The sequence below is a fragment of the Gadus morhua genome, chromosome 15 (assembly GCF_902167405.1).
Source record: "Gadus morhua chromosome 15, gadMor3.0, whole genome shotgun sequence".
Lineage (NCBI taxonomy): Eukaryota > Metazoa > Chordata > Actinopteri > Gadiformes > Gadidae > Gadus > Gadus morhua.
This window is the reverse complement of record NC_044062.1, coordinates 18683896-18709891: the sequence shown is the minus strand read 5'-3', so window position 1 is coordinate 18709891 and position 25996 is coordinate 18683896. Positions and strand designations below refer to the sequence as shown.

General features: G+C 47.6%; 1 protein-coding gene across 2 annotated transcripts in view; it reads left to right on the top strand.

The window, feature by feature from the left end:
* Window positions 1-25996, top strand: part of fmn2a (formin 2a) — a 48346-nt gene that overhangs the window by 14087 nt on the left and 8263 nt on the right. For both annotated transcript variants that reach the window (XM_030378976.1, XM_030378977.1), the window contains exons 3-13: window positions 2628-2803; window positions 5653-5796; window positions 6852-7735; window positions 8970-9111; window positions 13905-13992; window positions 17643-17704; window positions 21500-21591; window positions 21691-21820; window positions 22686-22832; window positions 23950-24009; window positions 24908-25028. In XM_030378976.1, coding sequence (XP_030234836.1) covers window positions 2628-2803; window positions 5653-5796; window positions 6852-7735; window positions 8970-9111; window positions 13905-13992; window positions 17643-17704; window positions 21500-21591; window positions 21691-21820; window positions 22686-22832; window positions 23950-24009; window positions 24908-25028 — 2046 coding nt within the window. The remainder of the gene's footprint in view (window positions 1-2627; window positions 2804-5652; window positions 5797-6851; window positions 7736-8969; window positions 9112-13904; window positions 13993-17642; window positions 17705-21499; window positions 21592-21690; window positions 21821-22685; window positions 22833-23949; window positions 24010-24907; window positions 25029-25996) is intronic.

The window sequence follows — 25996 nt, the reverse complement described above, 5'->3', positions numbered from 1 at the left end:
AGAGGGGGGGTGCCACGTAGTTTGTTCGGGCTGTGCCCGACCGGGCTCCGTGGCAAACCCGGCCACCAGGCGCTCGCCATCGAGCCCTCCGTCTGGGCCTGGCTCCAGACGGGGGCCCCGGGCTTCCTCCGGGCCGGGTCACATCTCCTCTTTTTTCGTTCTTCATTGGAGTTTTTTGAACCATTCTTAGTCTGGCCCCTCACCTGAGACCACTCTGCCATGAGAGACCCTACCAGGAGCACAAGGCTCCCGACAACACAGCTCTCAGGTTCACAGGGACACGCAAACCTCTCCACCACGATAAGGTGACGGTTCCAGGAGAGGTCTAGTGCTTCACCAAACCTTTTTTTGGAAAAGCAGTGTAATGCAGGCAGAAGTCATTTTTTTTATTAATGTTTGGTGGAATCTTAATTTCAATGCAATGAGTTGGTCTTTACATTTAGCGTCTGCTAAATGCCCTGAATGTAAATGTAATTGTCTTTATACTACAAACGATTGTGAATTCATCACATTTCTGTTTTTGGCACCATATCTTACATCCTCATGAACCAACAGTTTTTTGTCTTTGTCTTTGCTTTCACACTCAGTTTTCTCCCAGTGATTTGCACTAGAAACTTGTTAGAGGGGCTATTTTTGCTTCAACAGCTTTTCCATTTCTAGCTCCTGCTGTTTCCCAGTTGAAGTTTTTCCCGCTTATACTGGTTCCCCTTGTGCTGTCTTCTGCTGTCAAGATAATAGAAAACCCAAAATATCCCCCCTGAAGTCCTAGCACGGATTATAACATGATTATAACAATGAGATTATAAATTATTATCCTTCACAATTCTTCCCTCTGCCCTTATGAGATGACGTCTTGTTTGTCCATTACAGTATGTGGTACAAAGTCATACTATCTACACAGGAGAGTGCCGGGGGATGGGCTGCTTTTACTGTCTGATCCTCTTTCAGGGAAGCTTCCTCAGCTCATGCCTAATGGGTCGAGGTCTCGCCCCACAATAGCTCTATGGACCGGTCTTCTTTAGAGCCGCCCGGTCCTGTCCGATTCCACTGCTAGAGTATAGCTCGCATTCACCATTCGAGCAAGAATGTATGCACTCACGTTATGGTACGACACATACATTTAGTATGATACAACTTAATCAAGCTGTATTCATATATATATATATATATATATATATATATATATATACTGTATACATGTGTATGTATGTATTTATAGATATAGATATATGTATGATGTGTATGTATGTATGTATGTATGTATGTATGTATGTATGTATGTATGTATGAATGATTGTTCTGCGTGAATAGTTTGTCTACCTCTTGGAAGTGGAAGGCCCTGCATGTTTTTTGTGTGCATTTCTGCAGTTTTCTGCATCTCAAACGTGACCATTTATAGCATATCTCTCCTCTCTAACAGGCAGCATCAATAATGGCATCCATTAGCTCTATGCCATAATGGTTTGTTTGCCTCAGCAGGTCCCCTGAGGTGAACAGACCTTTGAGGCAGCGTTCTCACCCTCGATGGTGAATGGAAAAGTAGCCGATTCATTGTTTAGAATAATTGCCTAGCTGGGTGACTCACTATGTTCTGTATTGTGGGCAACTCAAATGCAGAGGCTCATTGTTGAACGGCTAGTGTCTTGTGGATCAATTAGGAGGTTGTGTTTGATGTATTTTTAGTCGCATCTTGTCAATCCACAGGGCAAAGCAATTACCACGTGTCGTTTTTTTATCCCTGTTTAACATTAAAATGCTGCAGAGCGCTTTCACATGCAGGTGTTTCATTATCACATCTCTGCGAGGAACATCAGGGTTTGACTATCAACCTCTACAACTTGTCAAATGCATGTGTTTGATTATTGACATGTTTAATCTTGTTTGTAAAATGACATCTAAATGTATAAATACAAGAGGACATCCATTAGTGTGCTAAGTAGGCCATGACTTCCTCACGAGATTGTGATGATGCTGGCCCTGCCCTGGAGATGGTTGATGTGCATTGGCGGGAGAGACTGAGTTTGTTTGACAAGACTATTCAGCCTATTTGTTGCCCTTCAGACAGAGGGAGCAGATCTCTTTAGACAAGAGAGATTTGTCTGTCTGTCTGTCTGCCCGTCTGGTCTGTCTGTCTCATTGTGGTAACGACCTATGTATTGCCCTTGCTCTTTTGCCCTCCCCTTGTGTTTGTTTGTCTGTTATTTAATGGTATCACTGTCTCCTCTCTAGTTACCCCCCCCCCCCCCCCCCACACTGTGTCCCCTCTCCCTGTCTCTATTTTGGTCCCTCACTCTGGTCCGTCTCCCTCTGAGGCTTGCCTCTAAAGGCTTAATCATGGTTCCACGTTGACACAACGCAATTACCACGCAGTTGCTTCGACGCAGTCGTGAACCTGCTTTGGTTCTGCGTCGGGTTGACGTCGGGTTTCAGATAGCGGACCAATCATAGCCCTTATTGCTGCTCAGTCTCGACGCAAGGTTACAATTTTTGGGAGCCGCACGACAGGCCGTTGCTGTGGACGCAAGGAGGTTCTGCGAGGATGTAATGAGTCCGTAAAACCCCCTTGCGTTGCGTCGACATGGAACCATAACGAAGCCTTAAGCCTCTGCCTCTCTGCCTCCCTGCAGGCCGGACTCTCATGGAGAGGATGCGCCCCCACGCAGAGGGCGTGTCTGCGGGGGAAGAGGCCAGAGAGCTGTGCCTCCACATGCTGGGCCTGGGCCTCCTGCAGCCCTTCAGCGACGGGGCCGTCCAAGAGCCGCCGGCCGACTTTGAAGACACCCTGACAGCGGCAGCCTTCAATGTAAGAGCTGTGTGATCGTTAATGGGATTTAGGGAAGGTGTTGACCGCTGCCATGTCTTTGTCATGCTACCAGGAAGTACAGTTTATAACAACTCGATTGATCGACATGATTTTGTTAGCACAGAGGTGATGGTGTACACTTGTCCTGTAAAACGCTCATCGACTAGAACATAAAAGCGATCCCGGGTTCCTGTGTAAAGCAGCCCATCCTGTGCATGTAATTCCTGTTGCAGTTGTTTTGCAACAACAACATGTGTAGTTGAGATATTATCCCATGCATGCATGTCCTGTTTGCAGTATTTCCCAGGTACTGTACACTGGTTTTATTACATGCATAGCTGAACTGGTCTTTAGGAGGGATTGGATGTGCGCTTAATACTAGAGCCCGACCCATATATCGGTTGGCTGATTTTATCATTTTGATTTATATTTTTAATCACCTCTTTATAAACCCTCTACTGTGGTGGTTGAACCTCTAATTGCTTTAACTGAGCACATCTAGGTAAACACTCCAAACCCTTTTAAATCATGTGTGGGAAGGTTAGTAGGTCCTCCATATACAATTGTTAATTGGTTCCTTTAGTTTATCTCATGATTTGAACGTGATGTTGCTTTGGCCCAAGCATTGCTTCAGGGTAAGCAGAAAGAAATGCCCCAGGATACCAACAATATACATAGAATAACGGCCGGTATCTATATTTTGAATATTGATCGATAAATTGATATTGGTAATTATTTACTCCCTAATATCGTAATCGGCCCTTAAAATCCAGCATCGGTCGGGCTCTGCTTAATACCTAATTGAGAAATGAATAACCTATTTTAAAAAGCTTGTTTATATGCGTAATAGCATTCGATTTAAGGATCTATCTGCGTGCAGGATGTCGATATCATCTCATTCCCTTGAGCTATTTTTAGTGTTGAATGTGTTTAAAGGGCTGTGCTGGACATTATTTTTGGACCATTTAAGCTGATTTCGAGCCAAACAGATGGGCTTTAGTCAATGGTTACATAACTCTTCTGGGATTGACACACACACACACACACACACACACACACACACACACACACACACACACACACACACACACACACACACACACACACACACACACACCATTTGTACTTGCATTACTGCTGTGCACATGATCAAATGTTGACTGCATGCGCAAACACAAAGTCATGTGGATACATGCATACCCAGGCACTTCCATGCATGGTTACCATAATAACAAACCCTGAAATACTCACTTAGTCTTGCTCTTGCTCTTCTCACCCAGTCTGTCTGTGCAGACCATCTGCCCAGTGTGTTATGTAAGAGTGCTTAGGGCTCAGTCTGCTCTTACCCTGCTGAGAGTTCACCACTACAGGGTCAGAGAGCCCCTCCACTGTCCCAGTTTATACCTAGCCATCATGGACTTTGGACTGAACTTTGTGTTTTTCTGAGTGGGGGAGGGTGAAGGTGATAGCTTAGGTTGTCTGGGGTCTGCTAAATGTTAGGTTTTGTCCTGGCAGAGACTCCACAAAATAAAACATCACCCTCGGGTCATCTCTTCCACTGGAACAAATAGCATCTGACACTCAGATGCTAAGCCCTGCTCACAAAAAGTAACCGACAATTGTAAATGTTATAGTCAACATTGACAACCGTGGCTTCTGGCTTTTCATATTTAGTAAATCTGCATGCAATTCCCTCCACATATAATTTACATTATTATTAAGTGTTACTAACTTACTTTTGTTATTTATTATTTTCCCGTACAGATGTGGCACTTCCACATTTGTGTTGCGAGAAAATAAATTATGTAAAAGATCCAACAAAACCAATTGAAGATATAAGACTAAACCTTTAGCAGGAATAACTCTGGTTTAGAACAGGACTCTTGTTGCCAACATTGAAGCAACAAGAGTTTCTTCCGTGACATCCTGCCCCTCTGTCAGTGTCATGTGCCATACTCTGATTGGTTAATTCAGTAATTGCTTAAACATAAGAATTACGTGACTAACCAAGTACTAGTGGGATAGGGTGACCAGCTGTCCCCATTTCCCTGGGATAGTCCAGTTTTCTTCCTCATTGTTCAGACAGTTTGTAAATATTCTCTAGTCTGTTGGGATGTGACACAACCTTTGGCCGCAGGGGGTTGATCTATCGACTTTATACCATAATCAATGGGATATCAATACAATATAGAATGATTCCCTTTTTGAGAAGCCTAATTCAGCTCGATTTTGGCTGGTTAACCAAAGTTTAAAACACGTCACCGTAAACCATCGGGCATGCACCGCCAAATGGTTTAATACAGTAATGCATATATGATAGACTGTGATAAGAATAGGCAAAATGTGAATATGTACCCTTTTTTCCCCTCAGAAATAATGACATCAGATATTTTTTTGATATATGGACTGCCATCTACAAATGTTAAAAAAATTAAGTAAAGTTAAAATGGTCTGGTTTCCGTTTTGTTTTGATTGATAATGTTCCCTTCCACTTTTCAGAAAAATCAATCATTTGTTTCTGAGTGCAAACTTTAATCAAATGCAGCATAAAAAAGAAAAAAGATACAGCCGAATGCACTAGAATTAAATATAAATAGAATAGCAGATGTCAAGCTTATATAAGTTAAAGGGGTATGATATATTGCATTTACGATCGTCTCCAAAGCACTATCTACCAAGTCTTTCCCTACTCCCACTCTTACTTCCTTTATATAAATTGCATTCCGATCGTACCCAAGCAGGTATTTTTTCACTTTAATTGACAGGCTCCACGGACAGCCTGCTAACGATCCAAGCCAAATCACCATATTCAACGTCACTGGTTTCTCTGTTCCTCCCCAAACCCCCAGGAGGAGCAGCTGTACACGTGGGCGGCTCTGGGCCTGCAGGTGCCAAGCCATCTCTGGGAGCTGTACGGCGGGCGGAAACCCGGGAGGACACTGCAGGGGTTCCCCCCATCCAGCATCAAAACACCAGGAGGAATAAACTGCCAGGTAGGCATTGTTAGCAATCAGCTCGCACGCCGGGGAAAGCACTTTAGTTTTGTTTTTTTTGGAGCTAATACCAATCCAATTGAAATTTTACAAACTGTTGTTTTTCTCTTTTTGTGTTAAGTGTTGTTTTGTCGTGATATGTCTTTCAACCTATTTCTGTCTAAAAAACCAAGCGGTGCAATAGCCGCAGTCCAGCCACGAGAGGGCAGGCTTGTCTCGCACAACCGTTCTGTTGGCCATTACTTCACAAGATATGACCAACTTTCACCACCGTACATCAAGGAAAGCCTTGGGGAAACAAGCCCTCCGTTAGCCACGCTAGGAGGCTTGTACAGCTATACATCCAGGAATGGAGACTCCCTGTGGGCCACATCCCTTCCCCGTTGTTCCCCTCCATCGCTAAACCAAGCAGTCTGGAGCCAGGCGGCTGATGGATTGTGGACAGATTGTACTTCCTTGACCCTGCTTACTCGGGCCCACCATCACGCTGTTTACGGGGCTGCTCTCTCAATGGATGTTTGGTGGTTTGCGATCAGTGTGCACTGGTTGCTCCACTGAAATGATTGTGTTGGGGGGGGGGGGGGGGGGGGGGGGTTATTGTTTTTTGTATTTAGTTTTTGTTTCCTGAGGTCTTGCCTCAAGCCCTTGGCTGCTGCTTTCAAACCAAATCGTTCAAAAGCAACACAGACACACACACACACGCGCCCACACACACACACACACACACACACACTACAATTGAAAAAGCCTGTGTCTTCAGCTTCCATACTCCATCATCTTTCTAAATAGACAGACCCATCGGCCGTCTCTCTGTGTCGGTCCCTCCATCTGTCCAACTATCTTTTTATTTTCAGATAGACCGACATAAAAAGCTCCACATGCATGAATGACTGACATAATATAATCCCATATATAATAAATGATACCTTCGTACAATGTGGCGTGTGTAGCCCTTTGAGACTGACACGACACAAACAAAATGTGCTTGTCCTCAATTACTGTGCACAACAAATGTTTTCACACCCCTGTGATCATCCGTCATCCTCCCTCCACAGAGCCACTCCGTCGGGTCAAAGTCTCCGTCCCCCCCAGAGGACGGCGGCCGCCTGGCCCCTCAGCTGGAGCGCACCGTGGCCGAGCTGCGGCTGCAGGTCCGAATGCTCCAGGGCCGGCTGGCGGAGGAGGAGGCCCCCGGTCGCCCCGAGGCTCCGGGCGGCCCCGGCCGACACAAGCCTCGGCCGGCCGGCGCCGGGGGGCCCGGCAGGACGAGCCAGGAAGCCTCGGCCCAGACCTCGCCCGCGGACGAGGGGTTCCGCTTCCAGGTGCCGTTCAGCCGGGGGTCGCCTTCGTCGCCCTCCGTTCCGGCCCCCCTGCCTTTGTCTGGCCCCGTTGTTCTCAGGGCAACGGGGGGCTTTGTTTGCACCTGCCAGAAGGGGCAGCAGGTGGGCAGCACCTCTCCACCACCACCCCCACCTCCACCTCCACCACTTCCGGGGTATGGTCTCTCCCTCCCTCCCCCGCCGCCTCCCCCACCTTTGCCAGGCAGTGCTGCCCCTCCTCCTCCTCCTCCTCCTCCACCTCCTCCACCTTTGCCTGGGCAGGCATGTCCGCCCCCCCCTCCACCACCACCACCCCTACCCGGGTTTGGTCCCCCTCCACCACCACCTCCACCCCCCGGGTTTGGTCCCCCTCCACCACCACCTCCACCCCCCGGCTTTGGGCCTCCTCCACCACCACCTCCCCCTGGGATGGGCCCACCTCCTCCACCTCCACCCCCAGGCATGGGGCCCCCTCCCCCGCCAGGGTTCGGGCCCCCCCCTCCCCCGGGGGGGATGCCAACCATGATGGCCCCGGCAGCGGCCACTGGCAAGGCCGTGTTGGAACCCTCCAAACCAATGAAGCCCCTCTACTGGACCCGCATTCAGCTGAACGCCAAAAAGTAAGAAGTGATAAAACACAATCAATCATCGAAACATTTCATAATCAATTCCAATTACACGTAATTAAACAGCTATTACTTTGGTATTTTCATTGCATTGTGGTCTTTGTGGTGACTTATCATGATCAAGCAGTAAGTAAAATGACACACCTCTAGCTCGATGAAATGTCAACCTTTGATCAAGTCAAATGCCCACATGAAGGGATCATTAAACTACACATGACCACACTATAGACTGACGGTTGGAGGTGAGCATTGAACGCTGCAGAGAATGGCAGCTAATGTAAACATGTCTTTTCATGCATCTATGTATCTATTTTGTGGTCCTGGTATCCATTATTTTGAAGCCGCACACTGAAAGCTGCCTGCTTTGGCATGGCTTATAATGTACTTTAATATAATATATAAACATACCATAAAATAATTAAGTGAAGGCTTGAAACATACTGTTTCCATTTTTACCCATTAAGTTACAAAATCGGTTAACTCGATCATTAAGGGACTTGTAGCGCACGGTGCTGTGGCATAATATAATCTGATAGCCAGCCTGTGTCAACGGTCTGAGAGGCGCAGGTTTGTTCCATGACCGGTGATAGACTTTACAGATAGAACATAAATAAAATGCTTGGCTGAACACGCAAAGTGGAGACAGACATGAATCTTTGTACGCGAGGGGGTTCACGAAACCGTGGAAACTTGACCATTCACAATGAAAACTCGGCCCCACTCTCCAAGAGCCATGGCAATATTATTACAGTGGAAAATACATTCAAGGTGTTGTGGTGAATAACGATTTGCCATATGCCAGGCCCCATACGGGAAATGTGCAGACGTCAATATCAATAACCTCTATAACTTATACCCCCAATAAAGTCAAGGCAAACAATTTAGCTGTCACATTAAAGCATAATGAGACAAACAACATAATCGGGTTAGGTGAGGATGGATGGAACAGGGAAATGCTAATTGCTTTCAGCATCAGTGCTGACTTCATAATTAGCGGGGTGCTCTTCACCTCTCGTGATATGTGCATACAGAATGTGCAAAGTTATAAGTGCTGTGTTCTGAAAAGAAAACAATCACATGCGTTAGTCACACCCAAGCTAATCAAACCAGCACAACGTAACAATGTACAAATGTATTCTGAACCGACTTGACATGATTAGCCGCCGTGGCGTGTGATTGAAGGGTATCGGTGCTACAGTGTGCTTTATGCTCCCTCCTCCACGTGCAGACACGGCGGCTCTCTGGTGTGGGAGAAGATTGAGGAGCCCACGGTGGATTTTAACGACTTTGTGGAACTCTTCTCCAAAAGTACCGTCAAGGAGAAGAAGAAACCCATATCAGATACCATCAGCAAGTCCAAGGCCAAACAGGTATGCTTATGTGTGTGTGTGTGTGTGTGTGTGTGTGTACATGAAGGTGTGTGTAAGTGTGTGCGTGTGTGCACGGGAAGGTGAGTTTGTGTGTGTGTGTGTGTGTGTGTGTGTGCGGGTTCTTGTGTAGGTGTGTGTGGTTGTTCATACAGACCCCCCCCCCCCACCCATCTCTCTTCCATTAGCCCCCCCCCCCCCCCCCCCCAGTCCCTGTGACTCCCAGACTCCTGATTGACAGGAGGAACTGCTGCAGCCAGACAGTTATTATGTGTGGTAAGGTCTGGCTCCCTCCAGACTCCCCCCTCCCTCTGACCATCCAGTGGCACGGAGCCAGCAGCTCGCGTGCGGTTGAGGAAACCTCACCGCGGCGACGACTGTCGACAGAGGGGTGGACGGGGGAGGACGGGGGAGGACGGGGGAGGGAGGGGGTGGAGTGGGGGGGATGGGGCCGGGAGGGAAGGCCTGGGAGCTGTAATTTGTGATGAAGTTACCCTTCTGGCGCTTTCTGTAGGACTGAGGTTTGTAGTCACACTGTAAGTTGCACCGTCCCATGTCCTTTATGTCACACTGTCGGTCAAATTTTGGATCCAGAATCCTTTCCGGACTCCACAGACTCTTTCTGTCATTCCTATTTTTTGTTATTTTCATGTTTTGACTGAGATAAATCTCCTCCCTCCTTGATGGGGAGGAAATGTGACAATTTGTCAGAAATTAAAACTGAAAAGTGACATTCACTTCGTATACCAGAATTGAATATGACTTGGAATGTTACAACTAACGCGTGTCATCACAAACAGATTAACCCGCATAACAATGAAACACAGATCTGAACCGCGGGGGACTTTACACTGTAAACTTTGTAATTACGCAGTCCGGGAGCCATTGTGAATTGCGTGCCGGTCTTGCCTGGCTAATACACCTCTAAGTAGCAGCCACTGATGGATGGGAAACAGAGTCCTGGCAACCAACAAGCACGCTGGTTTACGTTGACTAATGGGAGCTTTTAGAGATGTTTCTGTGCCGGTAGGAGAACAAAATAAAGACATGAGCAGGGTTTAGGGCCTGACCGGCATCAGGAGACCGAGCCAGCATCTACTGCTGGCCCTCGGCCGCCCCAGTCTATTAGGCTCTTGATTGGAGCCCCAAAATGGCGGCATCAGTCTGAGAAGTCTCTGAGGGGTAAAGGATGGGTTTAAGATGACCCCTGGTCATCTTGGAGCAACACAGCCCCTCCCTTCCATGGATGATCTCATACACACTCTAGTCGATTGTTTGACAAGTATGGAGCGGACACGCTGTGGCCCACCTCCAGGTCATCGATCACATGACGGACACAGCAGTGTGTGTGTGTGTGTGTGTGCAGTGGTGTAGTCTACGTGATACGCAGGTATACGCCGTATACCCACTAGGAACGCACCAGGATTTGCGTATACCCACTTAAAAATGTGCACGGATACGTATCAATCGTCTTGTGACAGATCTTTCACTTCTGTGTTTATTTTTCGCAAATACCGGTTGGGTATAACTGCAATAAAATACTTTAGGCAGGGGAAGTTATCTCCTACGTTCACCATTCATAAAATTCCCCCTCTGCCCTGTCTCTGTTACGAAGCGCGAAGCTGCCCCTGCATCTCTGCACGTTAGTTGGCGGGCCGAGCCCCTCCTTCTCGCGTGTGTGTGCGTGTGTGTGCGTGCGTGCGCGCACGTGCGTGCGTGTGTTTGTGTCCAGTCCTCCCATATTAATGTGTAAACCACATAATAAGTAGTCAACAGAAGACAATGTTTTAATCCCACTTTATATCTCCTTGTTACTTTTAGATGAGAACCCCCTGGCCAGCCTTTCAGACTGGGTGTCAGGCTAGGGAATTTAAAAACAGGCATCCTTGGTTAGAGTGGTGGGAAAAAAAGTTAGCTAAATGTCAGCCAACATACAGTTGGTATACACAATTGAAATTCATAATGTTAAACACTATGCAAATGAGAGTATAGCTAATTCATGGTCATTTTTAAGGTGCAGTAATTTCACACTTTTACACAATTCAATTACTGTATGGTATGTTAGATAACAACAGTAAGAGCTCAAATTAGAGCAATTGAAAGAGTGAAACATTAGTCTCCTGTCATCTCCTTCTCATGCACTGGTTAGCCATGGTTGTAAACAGTTCACTAAATTATTTTGAGTAGATTTTGTCCTTGTTTAGCATGTGCTATTGCTACTATAGACATACAAAGGACAACTTTTCATTTTTGTGTTCTATTTGTTCATACTGTTATTAAAACTGATAAACCTACTCAGCTTTCCATGATTGTTGATAATCGTTATACTCTTAAATCAGCGGGTTGTAGACCCCTGCGTTGGTGAGTGTGGTGCGACACCCCATAAGCGCCACATACGTACGCGTACCGGTGGGACGGGTTTGTACGAGGCTGGGAGGGAATCATCACAGTATACCCACTACAATAAAATAGACTACACCACTGTGTGTGTGTGTGTGTGTGTGTGTGTGTGTGTGTGTGTGCGTGGGTCTGGATCATAAAACCTTCTGCCTGGAGCACAGTGCTGATGTCCGTTTTGACGTCAGCCGCTCCAGCTGAGCGCGCGCGCGCACACACACACACACACACACACACACACACACACACACACACACACACACACACACACACACACACGCATGTCCTCATAAACTAATCTAACGGAGCAAAAAGAGAGAAATGAGTCCAAAGAAACAAGTCAAAAGCAGCAGCAACTCACCCTCAGAGGCTGGAGACGGGGTGCTGCCACGGTTGACCCTGTCCTCTGGGGTCTGCCAAAGACTTCCCCTTAATAGACTTTTCTATGTGCATTGATTCAGTGAGGTTCCCGTTTGAACCGTGAATCAAGACCTTTTGAACGCCATGCCAGGATGTTTGCCGGGCCTCGGTGGGGAGACTAAGAAACACTATGGAAATAAGATGAACGGTTTAATGATCCTCCGCTTCAGAAAGTAAAGGCATGCTTTTATCTTCACTGATCCAGCATCAGTTTTGGTGATTCTCAAGAGATTCTCAAAGTCAAATCTCGCTCCCTTCTCTTGTTCGGTAGATTATTTTAAGCTGAACAAATTGATCTTTGCTGATTTTTGTTTCCCCAAACGAGATCTAGAGTTGTGTAGGAACGATGAAAATCTATTTTGGCAAATCTTTAAACAAAGTATGAATCGTAATCAAATAATGTCATCAGAAAATGTCATTCAGTCAAGATTTTTAGACGATTGCCGTGACCTAAATGATTCCTTAAAACCCCGAACTTAGGAAACATGTGCTTTTGATCTGAACAATTTCAAAAGCTTTTACAGAGAATCTTCTCTGATGATTCTGTTGTTTTGTAATATTATCCTCGTAAACATGTTTCTCATTTCAAATTCAATTTCTAATTACTTTCATGTCAAGCGTCGAAACGTTAAAATCCCGTTATTACTTTATACAACATTGAACCTAAATTGTTCCCGTTAAAGAGTGTTCGTGACATCGTCAAAGTTGAGTCGTGCAACGGGAGTCTTTATATACTGTATGGGATGTGCCTGTCAACCGATAAAAAGCTAACTGATGCACATTGGAACCGACTCCCCCCCCCCCAATCCCCTTTCCCTGTCTGCCTGCGGGTCGTCGCAGGAAGTAACCGCGCGGCGCGACGCGCTACAGGCCTGTCCCTTGAAGTTGTGGCTGCGCTGGGAGAGCAAAGCCACTGGGCTAGCCCTGACACAGTATAACTCCCAGTGTTCTTTAGAGGTCTGTGGTCTGTGTGATCTGGTTTGAGTGGAAGCATTCTGTCTGGATGGTGGTAGACTTGGGTTTCCTATATCCTCACGCAGCTCCATCCCCCCCACCCGGACCCCCGCTCGACCACCGATAGTTTTCTACGCAAAGCCGACGTATGCTTTCACAGCCAGGCTGTGGTCCCTGGATCGGCTCAGATATTTTGTATTATGCATGAGACGCGACACTGACCCATTATTCAACTCTCGCTTGTTCAAATTATATCTTGAGATATGATTTGTCCTTGCTAGTAGCACAGTGTCGCCGCGATGCAAGGTGACTTCTGTCTTGGCCCGATTTGCTGTTGTGCCGTATCGGGTGGTGTGCCATGCTTTGTACGCCAAAACAGCCGTAACATTGCTGTGAGTGGAGGACTTATAATCATGTCGTATTGGTGAGAACCCACTCCCCACATGAAATACATTATCTATCGCCAGCGAATGAATAATGTGAAAAGGAGGTTAGCTGTGTGAATGCTGTGCTATTGTTGTGTGACCCTGAAGAAGATCATAGATCATCATAACTCAACTAGACACTAATACTCTGCATAATATTTGTGGGACAATTTGCCCTGTGTTTCTCCTTTCCTTTGTAGAATGATAAATTATTGAGGGGTCAAAGGGTTTGTATGTGTACTCTGTATGTTAAGGTTAAGGGGTTCTGATGTGTATTGTGCATGATAAGGTAAAGGGGTTCTGCATGATAAGGTAAAGGGGTTCTGCCCAATAAGGTAAAGGGGTTCTGCCCGATAAGGTAAAGGGGTTCTGCCTGATAAGATAAAGGGGGTCTGTCTGATCAGGTAAAGGGGTTCTGCCTGATAAGGTAAAGGAGTTCTGCCTGCAAAGGTTAAGGGGTTCTGCCTGATCAGATAAAGGGGTTCTGATGTTGTGTATTGTGCGCCTGTTAAGGTAAAGGGGTTCTGTCTGATAAGGTTAAGGGTTTCTGTATTGTGCATGATAAGTAATAATAGCCTATTGGAACTCTGTCTGTCTCAGGTGGCGAAGCTGCTTAGCAACAAGCGGTCTCAGGCGGTGGGGATCCTAATGTCCAGCATTCACCTGGACATGAAGGACATCCAGAACGGTGAGTTGGGTGGTCTGCATCATGCATCCACAAATCAACAGCTGACCTTTTTAGTCGTATAAATTACAACAATGTCGGGAGGGAAACATGCAATGTTTATATGACACTCAACGTTTCTGTGTGTCAACATTTAAAAAAAAACTTTGAAAAACAAGAGCAGATTAATTCCCCGTCCGACCACCCTGGTTCATCAATCCCCTTGTAAACGTTGCCAGTATCTCTGTTGGGATGTCTTCGTCCCTCATACATCCCGCCCCCAGATAATCTAAACTGCGTGTGTTAAGTGGAGTCAGTCAGGCAGCGCTAATGGGTACAGAGTGTCTCCCTGTTAGGGCTGGCCTCTGATTGCTCTCTGATATCTTACTCCCTCACATGTCCGAGCACACACCCCATCCCTCCCCCTCCCCCCCTCCTCCTCGGACCCCCTCCTCCCACCCATCCCATCTCCAAACCTTAATCAACTGCTCACAGCGCATCCGTAACCAGGCCACATCGTGATCCAGATCATGGCTGTCGTCATTCAAAACACATTGGAGCGCTATTCGAAAACATGACACCGACCGGCGGCAGCGTTTTGTCTAGAAGATGTGAGCTCTTCAAAGGGCCTTCGATCGGTAATCTCTCTGGTGTATTCAACCCGAGCCAGAGAGGGTCTGATCGAGAGAGAGAGAGAGAGAGAGGCCAGCCATGGGCCACTCTCATCAGCGGACTCATTAATCCTCCATGTTTGGACAGTTATTGCACAGTGCTTAATTATTACTGATTGCAGGAGCACCGCGTGTCACTGACGATACGGTCTGAGCGGAGATGGTTCTCAGCGTGTACGCCATAAGGGCATGATGTTTGGATCCTCCACTGAGGGTATTTGATCATACGTGAGAACAATAACATGGAACACACTGGAGTTATGTATCATTCCTTTTTGGTTGTTTTCTTTGGCCAGTATTGAAGGGAACTATACAGTCTGCGAATTACATATTTTAATGCCACAATTTTCAACAAGGAAATTGAATTTTTCCCTTAGTTTTTCACAACGGTTCTCTCAGACCTCTTGGCGGTTGAGATGGACGCACTGATTAGAGTTCAACTTGTTTAGAAAAGAGCCGGCATCCATTCTTTACTTGAGCTATCGCCCGGATTCAGTCGAGGTCATCATTACTCCCCAAGGTTTCTGTGCAGAGACAATGACATCGTCCGCCATGTGTGCATCTCCCCGAACGCGCAACACCCGCAAGACGGACAGGAAAAACAGTTTTATGGCCAATCTTTCTTATCCAAGTGCCTGACGCTGTCATCCTGGCCCTTGGCCCTGGACTGCTGCTATCCCTCCTGTTGCTGTTGTTTGTCCCAAGACTCCAGCTAGCACTCTGGGTGTCTCATAAACCCCTTGCTGTGCCTGAGTCTGCTCTCAGGCAGCACCCCCTCACCCCCGCATCTGGTGGTCGTGGTGTGGGGGGGGGATGCTGGCAGATGTTCCAGTCCTTTTTCTTTGGTCATGAGAGGTCTGTGATGATGATCCTGATGATGATGATGATGGCGATGAGGAAGGTGATACCGCTCTCTCCATCCTGTCTGCTTCATCCTTAACTGGACCTGCCCCAGACCGCCTCGGGTCAGACGGTAACGAGGAACAAATGATCTCACGAGAGCGTGGGTGAGCCGGGGTGGGGGAGACGCAGGGAGGGAGAGCGATGGGCTGGGATGCGGAGGTGAAGGGAGATGCAGAGAGGGAAGAGAGAGGGAGAGAGGGAAGAAGACCTGAGGAGATGGTGAGAGGGGCAAGCAAGGGGTTGTTTGAGTGTGAAGCGGTGAATCAGGGACCAGGGGCTGAGTATCGCGTGCCACATTAAGGGGGTTCCTGAGGCGCAGTTGGAGATGGAGCCAACGTCCATTTAAAGCACGATAATGCACATTCTGAAGGAAAAAAATAAATTGCGCTTCCAAAAAGAAAATGAAGGAAGTAAAAACGTTTTTTTTGAATAACCATTAACTATTTTTTTCAGTGAGGGGGAAGAAAGCCATACATTAGCTTAAGTATTTCCTCTTTCTAATGAAGACAAATAATTCCCTGACGTTAAAACAATTCAACAGATCGCGCTACATCCTGTGCCACATTCCTTTGAAACAGCTCTGTGGTTAGTGAAATTGCCTTGTAAGGTTTTATTTTGGGTGCCGTTTTTTAAACGCTTCCTAAAGTTCCCGGAAAAAATGGGATTGAGTGAAGCCACTCATGAGGAGCGACGAGAAAAGAAAAACTCCAATGCAAAAGCAAATCCAGCGCTGGAGCACGGATCTCCAAGGAGGCATTCGAGCGCCTGCGTTCCATTACTCTGTTCTTTTATCCCCTGTGAGATGAACACGGCCACCCTGCCCCCCCCCCCCCCTTTCCCAAACTGTCCCTCAACGGCACATCAAAACAGAGTGAGTCATTTTGAGAGCCAGCGCTAGGGGAATACACACGCACACACACACACGCACGCACGCACGCACGCACGCGCACACACACAAATATGCATTAGCATGCGCACACACACGCACGTATGCGTGCACACACCCTGCGCGTGCATCCACACACACATTCATGAACACACACGCATATGCACGCACACACACGTGCCCACATACACACGTGTGCACCCACAGAAAAGTCTACGCACACACACACACACACAGACACACACAGACACACACACACACACACACACACACACACACACACACACACACACACACACACACACACACAGGTGCTGAGTGGTGGGCCGGGTGATTGTGCGTACAGCAACACCTTGGCCGGCGCGCCACAGACCCCGCGGGCTCTGTTTGTCTTTAAACATTTACTCTCAAAGGATTAATGCTCCCGAGCGCCGGCGCGCTCCTACGCCCCGAGACACACAGGCGACACCAGGAATTTCAACCGCCGCAGTTCAAACAAGAGATCTTTGCACCTTTGACAGATCTCTAAGACCTCCGTATTTATATTTCCACTCTCGGCCTCTGCGGCTGCTATCGGAGAAAGCGATAGCAGGCGCTGTCTGCGGAGACGCCGAGCACAACGCAGCACATGACACATGTGGCCACGAACCTTGGACTCCCTCGGCTCTGAACGCCATGCCCGTGAATAATGGGCCACTTTGCCCTCGTTCGTCTGTTTACCAGGCAGACACATTGGATGGTGTTTTAATGTGGTGGTTTGGCTTGTTTGGTGGTGAATGTCAATGTGGACATTTCATGCCTCCTTCAGTGTTTTGATTGATAGAAATAGGGGCGGGCATGTGAACACACACACACGCCCCTTACACACATACAAACTGTGCAAACATGCAAAATGCACATTAACACCGTGCACAAACACAGTCATACACATGCACACTGCGCACCATCACTTGTGGACACACACACTGTCTGTTCACCCACACACACCTTGCACATATTGTTGCACGTGTCGTACGCACGCACACACACACACACACACACACACACACACACACACACACACACACACACACACACACACACACACACACACACACACACACACACACAAACAATTTCATGTATGCACTGCGCACACATTTTCATGCATACACATTACATATATGTAATGAATTTATTTTAATATCTCCCCCCCTTCTTCCGTTTCCTCCCAGCCATTCTAAACATGGACAACAGTGTGGTGGACCTGGAGACTCTGCAGGCCCTCTATGAGAACGTGAGTACGACCCCAGCAGCAGCAGGGATCGCATTCTCCAATACTGCACATTCATTACCAATCATGTCTATTTGTTCATGCCAATGCACTGTAGGAAAATGAATGGGGACGTAGCTACAAAGAGCTGCAAAGCAGTGGAAAATGTCAGGAGATATTTCTATGAAAACATTTGTGTGTACAGAATTGGCAAAGCACACATGCCACCAGTTAAGCGTAATGGCTATTATGTTTTGTTACGACTCCGATAATTTGTGTCATAGACTAATTATTTGTAATAACAGCGCTGCACATGGAAGCAGGAGACGAGCTCCTCTGATATTGAGATAACAAATACAAATCCTTCAACGGCAACCCCGGCCCTTTGCCTCGTACGCCAGCGCCGTGCGTTAGAAAATACCTCTCAGAGATTGCTGAAAGATTAAATCTGCTGCAACGAGTCCAAACAGAATCCAACAGAACCCGACTCTTAATTAAGGGGGTGGGGGCAGGGGGGCGATGGAGAATTAAGCTGTTTCTAATATACATTGCTAGACCAGTTTTTTTTTTTCAATCTTTCTTGAAAAACCAAGAAAGGGGGTGAGCTGTGTCAGCGACATGGGGCCTTACACACACGGGAACATGCCTCGCTATCTGGAGTTGATATTCCGTGTTCCACTTGAAAGGGAGAGTTGAAGGAAGTGTGCATTAGATACCCAAAACAAACAGGCAAACCGCAAAGCCTACTGGTATGTGTGCTGGTCGGCGACACAGTTTTCCTTTTTTTTCTTTCTTTCTGCGTGTTCGTCTGCTGCCCTGCGAAGGGAGCCAAGGTTTTGGGTTACTTTCTCCCCCCCCCGTACATGGTAAACATGTATTATTCACAGTGAGTGATGGACGTCGTTTTGGCGATACGGTATCAGCCTTGCAGGGAACAGGAGTTGAGAAAAGCCTGTGTGTGTGTGTGTGTGTGTGTCAGTGTGTGTGTGTGTGTGTGTGTACGTGTGTGTGGCAGTGGTCATTGCTACAGTAAAAATGTATACATATTCATAAATAGAAGAATATCTGTAGACTTGCGTTGCCTGGTGCCCTGACCGGCAGTACTCCGTATGAACACCAGAAGGACATGAATCCCGTCGCCTTCATCGAGGCCTTGCGATATCACTCCGTTCTGGCAGCAATGGGCTCACTGTGTACAATAGTACACACTTTACACTCAACCTTCCTGATCCCCCTCGCCCTTTTTGTGGAAATACTGCAGGAGCCAGACGGAGATATGTAGAAAATGAACGGGACATAAAAAAGGGGGAATGCTTTCTCCATTGCCTTTGCGATGCAGTTTTAAGACACTGTGAAATTCCTGCGAGCAGCTTCTTGGCGTTGCTTCACAGCGCCGGCCGCGACCTCTGGCCGCTCCAGGCACATTAATAATGTTGATCATGGGAATAAGGCCTAGGTACGGGACGGGCTTTAGTTATGAGCCGATGTGTCAAAACCAGGGATCGAAGAAAGGGCCCCCGCCTCTCCAATCAACCCCAGATTGTAAGTGAATATCTCTCTCTCTCCTCTCCCCTTCTCCCCCTGCATCCCTCCCTCACTTTCTCTCCAACTCCTCTCCCCTCGCTCGCTTGCTCTCCTCCACGGCCTAAGGCTATGGTATTGAGTCAAGGAGCTGAATTGTTTCTCTTTTGTATTGCAAGACTCCATCCTGTCTGTGGGTCTCCAGCCCTCTAAACCACAGCTGGCAACGCAGCCAGCCTGTTTCTGGAGGAATGAGAGGGACTTCTCATGGTAATAATCGCACTCGCTGCAATGGGCCACTGCAGCATTCTCTCTTCCTCTTTCTCTTTCTCTTACTCTCTCTTACTCCCCCCCCCCCCCCCCCCCCCTTTCTTTTCCTCTCTTGCAGTCTTGTTGTCGGCTTTGACACTTTCACTGTTTTTCGGCCTCTTACCACTTTTTTTTATGTGTTGCATTTTTTGTATTTCTTGCAACAGTGAAAGCCCCTCGGGGCCCACACAATACTGCGCACACAGAGTAGCAAGCCTGTGTGGTGCCACACAGTGCGAAAGGGAGAGCCAGTGAGTCTGAGCAGGGCAGGATTACTACCACCCCTGCTCTTTGAAGGCTAAGCCTCAGCCAGTTGGAGGGGGTCAGGGCGATAGAGGGACATCCCCCCTAACCCCCCCCCCCCCTCCCAGCCTACGCTTTAATATCACGAGCCACAACAAGGGTCCAGCACGCTCCCACTCAGTGCTGAGTGTTCAGAGGCTCCCTGTAGCGGACTGGCAGGGCTGGCCAAATGTCACGGAGGTGGGTCCAAATCAGGTGGTCCCGGGTGGCCCGCTGCCAGCCTATGAAGGGCTGCCTCATGTTCTATTCTCTTTTAATGAAGGTGTGTGTGTGTGTGTGTGTGTGTGTGTGTGTGTGTGTGTGTGTGTGTGTGTGTGTGTGTGTGTGTGTGTGTGTGTGTGTGTGTGTGTGTGTGTGTGTGTGCACCTACTTGCAACCGTGCAAGTACAGTTTATATTTTAGAAATGAAACGGTTGGCAAACAATCCCCGAAAATCCCGAAAAAACAAACAGAAATATTGTTTCAGGGAAAATTGCGTGCCATAAATAAGCACCATAGCTGGCTCTATTTAGCCCCGGTACCGGAGTCCAGACTAATCACTACCACTCGCTCTACCAGTACTCAATACTGCAATCCTGAAAAAACAACAACGAAAAGATCCACTTTACATTGCGTTTGATATTCCAACAACAAACTCTGATTCCCATGCTAACAATCCATGCAACATGCCCCGGCAATTCAGAGATCACACGCTAATGCTATACTCGTCCCTGAATTACAACAACACAACGCGCCGCCAATGCTGCCCTCTCTCTTTTGAGGGGTTCAAAAAGCCCAGATCTGCTTTGTATTAAATGTATTTACACTTGAAAACATCTCTGGAGGAGGCGGGCCCTTGTCGGTAGAAGGCAGTAGTGTGCGGAATACTAATGGGCCGCTCTGTGGATCTGATGCCTGCGTTTGATGTTCCCCAAAGTCACGGGCAGCCGCTGAACCCCCGGGTGGTGGGGCCGGTGGTGGAGGAGGGGGGGGGGGGGTGACAGAGCCGAGAGGAGCGAGACCTCTCTCCCCGACTTTTCAGTGATTTAGGGTCTCTCAAACCCCCAAGGAGCGTGTGTGCATTCCCTCTGTTGTTCATGGTTTTGTCAGTCTGCGTCAGAGCCGTCAGCCTCCATTGTCCGGGGCTGCGGAGAAACCGACGGGGCATTCCGAGCCCTCCTCCCTCCTCCTCTTCGCTCAAACCACCTTGTAGGAATCTGCAGGGCCCGCAGTCTGACAGCAGAGTAAACCGGGAGATGCGGTGGCGGAGCTGAGGGGCTCCTTGTGTTCTCCGGCGCTCTGTTTGCACTACCTAAACATGTTACGTTTCGCAGACAAGAAAGTGGAGCGAGGTGAGAAGACCTCGCTTGTTTTGAAGTCTCGTGGATGTTTGGAAGAGATGGGAGGGAGGAGGAGTGTTTCTTTGAAGATGTTCACGGTTGTTATAGTTTGCATCGTCAGTGAGCCGTGTTCAATAGAAGAGCGCCCCCGCTGTGCCTTCCTGCTCTCAATGTCACAAGCTTGGCTGTTGTTTACATTTTAGTGAGTCCGTGTCATGGGAAAAGTTGGAGCAGGTTAAAAAGTTTTGGCCGGGATTCAAGACGTATGTTCTAACATGCAATATATTTCAAGGAAAAATGACAGTGCTTTTGCTTGGTTGTTTTTGCCGCCTGCTGTCTGATTTTTACACTTTCTTTTGAATGACAGAGAGCCCAAGACGATGAGATGGAGAAGATCCAAAAGCACAATAAGGCAACAGCAGAGAAGGAAGAAGCGAAACCGTTGGACAAGCCTGAACAGTAAGGGTGAATCGTGACTGCTCACATTCAAGGCGTTTATTTTATTTATTTATTTCATGGATTAGAGGACGTAAAGAAAGCATGTGTTTTTCCCAACAGATTTCTCTTCCAGTTGTCCCAAATCCCCAACTTCTCTGAACGGGTCTTCTGCTTCCTGTTCCAGTCGGCCTTCCGAGAGTGCATCTCCTCCGTGCTGCGGAAAGTCGAGATCCTGCAGACCGTATGCAAGGTGAACGTCCTTCCTCACATTTATTACCTCCAGCCAATGAGAAGGTTTTGACCCTGTCTTCATGTCGGCCTGCACGCTTGTCTCTCCATCTGTGACTCATTGGCGGGATGTCTCCAAAAGCGGAGCAGGGATTTGCACCACATTTGGTGGGTGGGTTGTTGATGGGCCAAGTAAGAAGGGATTCCCTTTGGTGTAACACCACCAAGAAATGACCCTGGAAGGTTTGTCAAGGGTTCAGGATGATTGATGAGTCATTTTCCCAAGCCCCGCCCACTTCCTGTGTTCTTAAAAACCTCCACAGGGGGCCTTGTTGGGAGATGAGCCGATGGAAACTGCTTTGAGATGTCGAGGTTGTGTCTTGCCTCATTTGCACTCTAAAATGTGCTTGTTTCCATCCTCGCACAAAAAACAACCCAATGTCATGTTAGACCATGTGTTCGTATTGGGATAAAGGATGTTATCCAGAACAAAGTGTTATGTTGCTTCACAATATATGACTTACTGTCAAAACCTTGAAGCCTGGGGACTGGAAAGACATAAACATGACGACACTTTGTGGACAGAGGTCTGAGCTCCACGCTCTCTAGTTCTCTATTGTTTTCTGTGACGGCTTCCATACCATCTCATCCCCCACTTTATAGTCCCGGGCTGGTTTTCATTCACAGATCTCAGCTCTAAGAACTCAAAACCGGCCCTTGAGATCCTGGAGATCAAATCTGCAAATCTTGTCCTTTTCAAACGCATGCTTGAGAAGCTGAGATTACAATTGCTGTGGTAGTCTCACCTTGCGTCCTCATCCCTGACCCCGATGCCTGTGTGTGTGTGTGTGTGTGTGTGTGTGTGTGTGTGTGTGTGTGTCCCCCAGACGCTGCAGAGCGGAAAGTGTGTGATGCAGATCCTGGGTCTGGTGCTGGCGTTTGGGAACTTCATGAACGGGGGGAACCGATCGCGAGGCCAGGCTGACGGGTTCACCCTGGACATCCTGCCGAAACTCAAGGACGTTAAAAGCAGCGTAAGTGCCTTATCCCAGGCTCCCTGAGTGCAGAGTGAGGCATCTCTGCTCAAACGTCTGTCGTTAACAGACATTCTTCACTTTGGAATCAATCTATTACTGCAGAATATAATCACTCAGTTTGGAAATAACGTCAAACGATTTGATAATTTGAGTCCAAACCTGCAGATGGAGCTGTAGAATTCAAGTTAAAGTTACTGGATGTAGAAAGAAAAGATCAGCAGGATTTAACTGTTCTTACTAAAGTTCCTAATGAATCAGCCATATGCGGCAGTTTTTTCCATTATTGACGGATTCAAATAAGTCACTGTTAGTACCCTGCAGACCAAAAGGTCATCCATCCAGGTCTACCATTTCTATTTCACCAGTGGATTGGTTTAGCAACCATGAGTCTGAGGGACTGAACACTACCCTTGTTCATGGGCAGAAACTTCATTATATTTGAAACGCAAGAAAAGTAATTACTTTTACACCAGCAGTTCCATTGTGGTCAACTTCTGCCGAGTTTGGGTTTTATTGAGCACAGTAAATGCTGAATGTTACAGTACACGGTGTTCATGCCATGATATTCAACATTTTCAATCATCTATGTGTCATCCAGCCAATCTGAAGCAGGGACTGAATCTTTCAATCATCAAACTTGCCAGATGCCATAACTATTGTGTGGGTTTCAGGACAAACATACTAATTTGGGCCGATAATCATGTCAGCGATCATGAAGACCTTCATAGGTCATTGCCTTCAGTGTGTTGCTAACAATGTTATCATGCACTTCTCATTCGGTCTCATAAATAGTCTCTGTTTGCCCTCCACAAAGCCATATAAGGTTTCCATTGCTAAGGTGGTAGTGATGAAATTACTCAGGTACCAATAAATAACATTAAACTTTCCACCATCCCGTGAGTTATGACAGCCAGCCGTGAGCCGTGGCTGCGTTTGATGCATCGCTCCTCAAACGCAGTGATTCATCCACAAACGTTTCTAAGACCTCGTAAGACCGTCTTCCATTCTTGTTTAGCTTTCACAAATTAAAACGGCCTGCTGCGTAATGATTGGATTAATAAATAAAGGGTTTCTGTTTATTTACAGGGCTATTTTATTTTTGTTTTTCTTTCAGGACAACTCCCAGAGTCTTTTGTCCTACATTGTTGCTTACTATCTACGGCACTTTGATGAGGTATGTTTTAGTTCCTGTTTATTTCGCTCTTCTCTCTTTTTTTGTTTTACTCTGATTTACTCTGAAATCCTTCCAGGCCCCCTCTTTTCATCTCCTTTCTTGCCAGAGGATACCATGGCTTATCCTTTATCAAATTATTTATTTTCCCTTCCCTCATTTAGGTGGAGACAAATCTCTCTCTTTCTCTCTCTCCTCTCTCTATTTCTTACTCCCTCTCATTAGCTCTATCTCTCTTTCTCTCGTTCCATCTCGCTCTCTCTTCCTCCCTCTATCTCGCTCCCTCACGCTTCCTTTCCTCCCTCACTCCTGGCCCTCGGTCTGGGTTTATTCAAACCTGCAGTCTGCTCATTGGCACAGCATCCAAAGAAGCGGCAGTGTAAATAATTAGGCTTGCCAGATGAGATGAACTCAGTAGAAGGGGGCCTGCCAAAGTCAACCTGCAGAACATGGCTCTGGCGCTTGTAATTACTATCGGTAACACCAATTGACAGGATGAATGTTCAGTTAGATTATTGTCACTTTTGCGCTAGCTGGTTGCTCTTAGTATGGATTCAGGCCTATCTCATTGTTGGATGTTTGAATATCTAATAGCTAACCCTGGAAAGATAAAACCGCTCCCTATGTGCCTGCTGAAAAGCTCTACTTATATGTGAAGATTATTGACTCTGACAATGTTTCTGTGTGTGTGCGCATGCGTTCGTGTGTGCGTGTGCGGTTTTGTTTGTGTGCGAGTGTGTGGTTGCGCCTGTGTGTGGATGTGTGTGTGTGTGTGTGTGCGTGCTTGCGGTTGTTTGTGTGTCTGTGTGTGCGGTGTGTGCGGTTGCGTGCTGGGGTGTTTGTGTGCGCGGTTGCATGTGTGCGTGCATGTGTGTGTGTGTGTTCATGTGTGTTCCACCAGGACGCGGGCCGGGAGTCATGTGTCTACCCTCTCCCGGAGCCTCAGGACCTGTTCCAGGCCTCGCAGATGAAGTTTGAGGACTTTCAGAGAGACCTCCGCAAGCTGAGGAAAGACCTAAACGGTGAGGCCGGCCAGCAGACTTCCTCTGAATGTTTTCCGTCACACACATCCCCTCCAAACCGGTTTAAACTCTGTATTTACATCCGCGCTCAGCGGGTAGTAAAGTTGAAACGCCGCTGGTTATGGCAGGTGTCACCTTATGTTTACGAGATCCTTACGTGAAGATTTATGTAAGCATAAATTATTGCATTAATCCATCCACATATCTTCTGCCACAATGGAAAAGCATGCGCAGGCCGTAGCCGGCTATGGTCATGTTTGGATCTGGGGAGCGGGTCAGGAGAGAGATAGCATCTGTTTGTCATACAGACGGGCTAACCAGGAGCAGATGGGAGTCCTCAGCAGCAGACTCCTGTTGGGCACCGCGCGTCTTTACTGTCCTCACGAAGCACGGATCAAAATATCAAGGAGGCAAGGTTGCGGGGAAAGTGTTCCCTCTTCCCCTCCCCCCCACCCCGGCCGCCTCACCCCGCTGACCCCTTTGGAACCGCAAAGCCCCCCGAAAAGGTGGTTAAGGCCGGGGGCTTTGACGGGGGTAGCAGATCCTCCTGAGGTGCCTCTGAGGGATCACTCGGACCAAAAAGGGGGTCTCGTGTGGAGCTCTGCAGTGGGCTTGATTCACTCAACAAGTAACCCGATGAGTTCTTGATTTGACTTGTAAACTGTTTACAACTGGTCAATTACCCTCCCCTTTGTGACGGCCGACCGTAATAACCCTGCAATCATCTTATGGAAATGGTATTTTCATTTGGGATTTGGCTCACGCACTGGGCAAACGAGCCGTTCTGGTTTCACGTCGGGGCCCGTGCCGTTGAGGCCGAGGGACCCGGCTGGAGAGAGTGTGGAAATCCGCTTACGCTCGGCGAAAGCCAATCTGATTAGTCAACTCGAAAAGAGGAAGATGAGGAATCCTCATAGCGTAATGAATGACGCGCTGGGGAATATTCACTTTCACTTCTCTGTAACCAC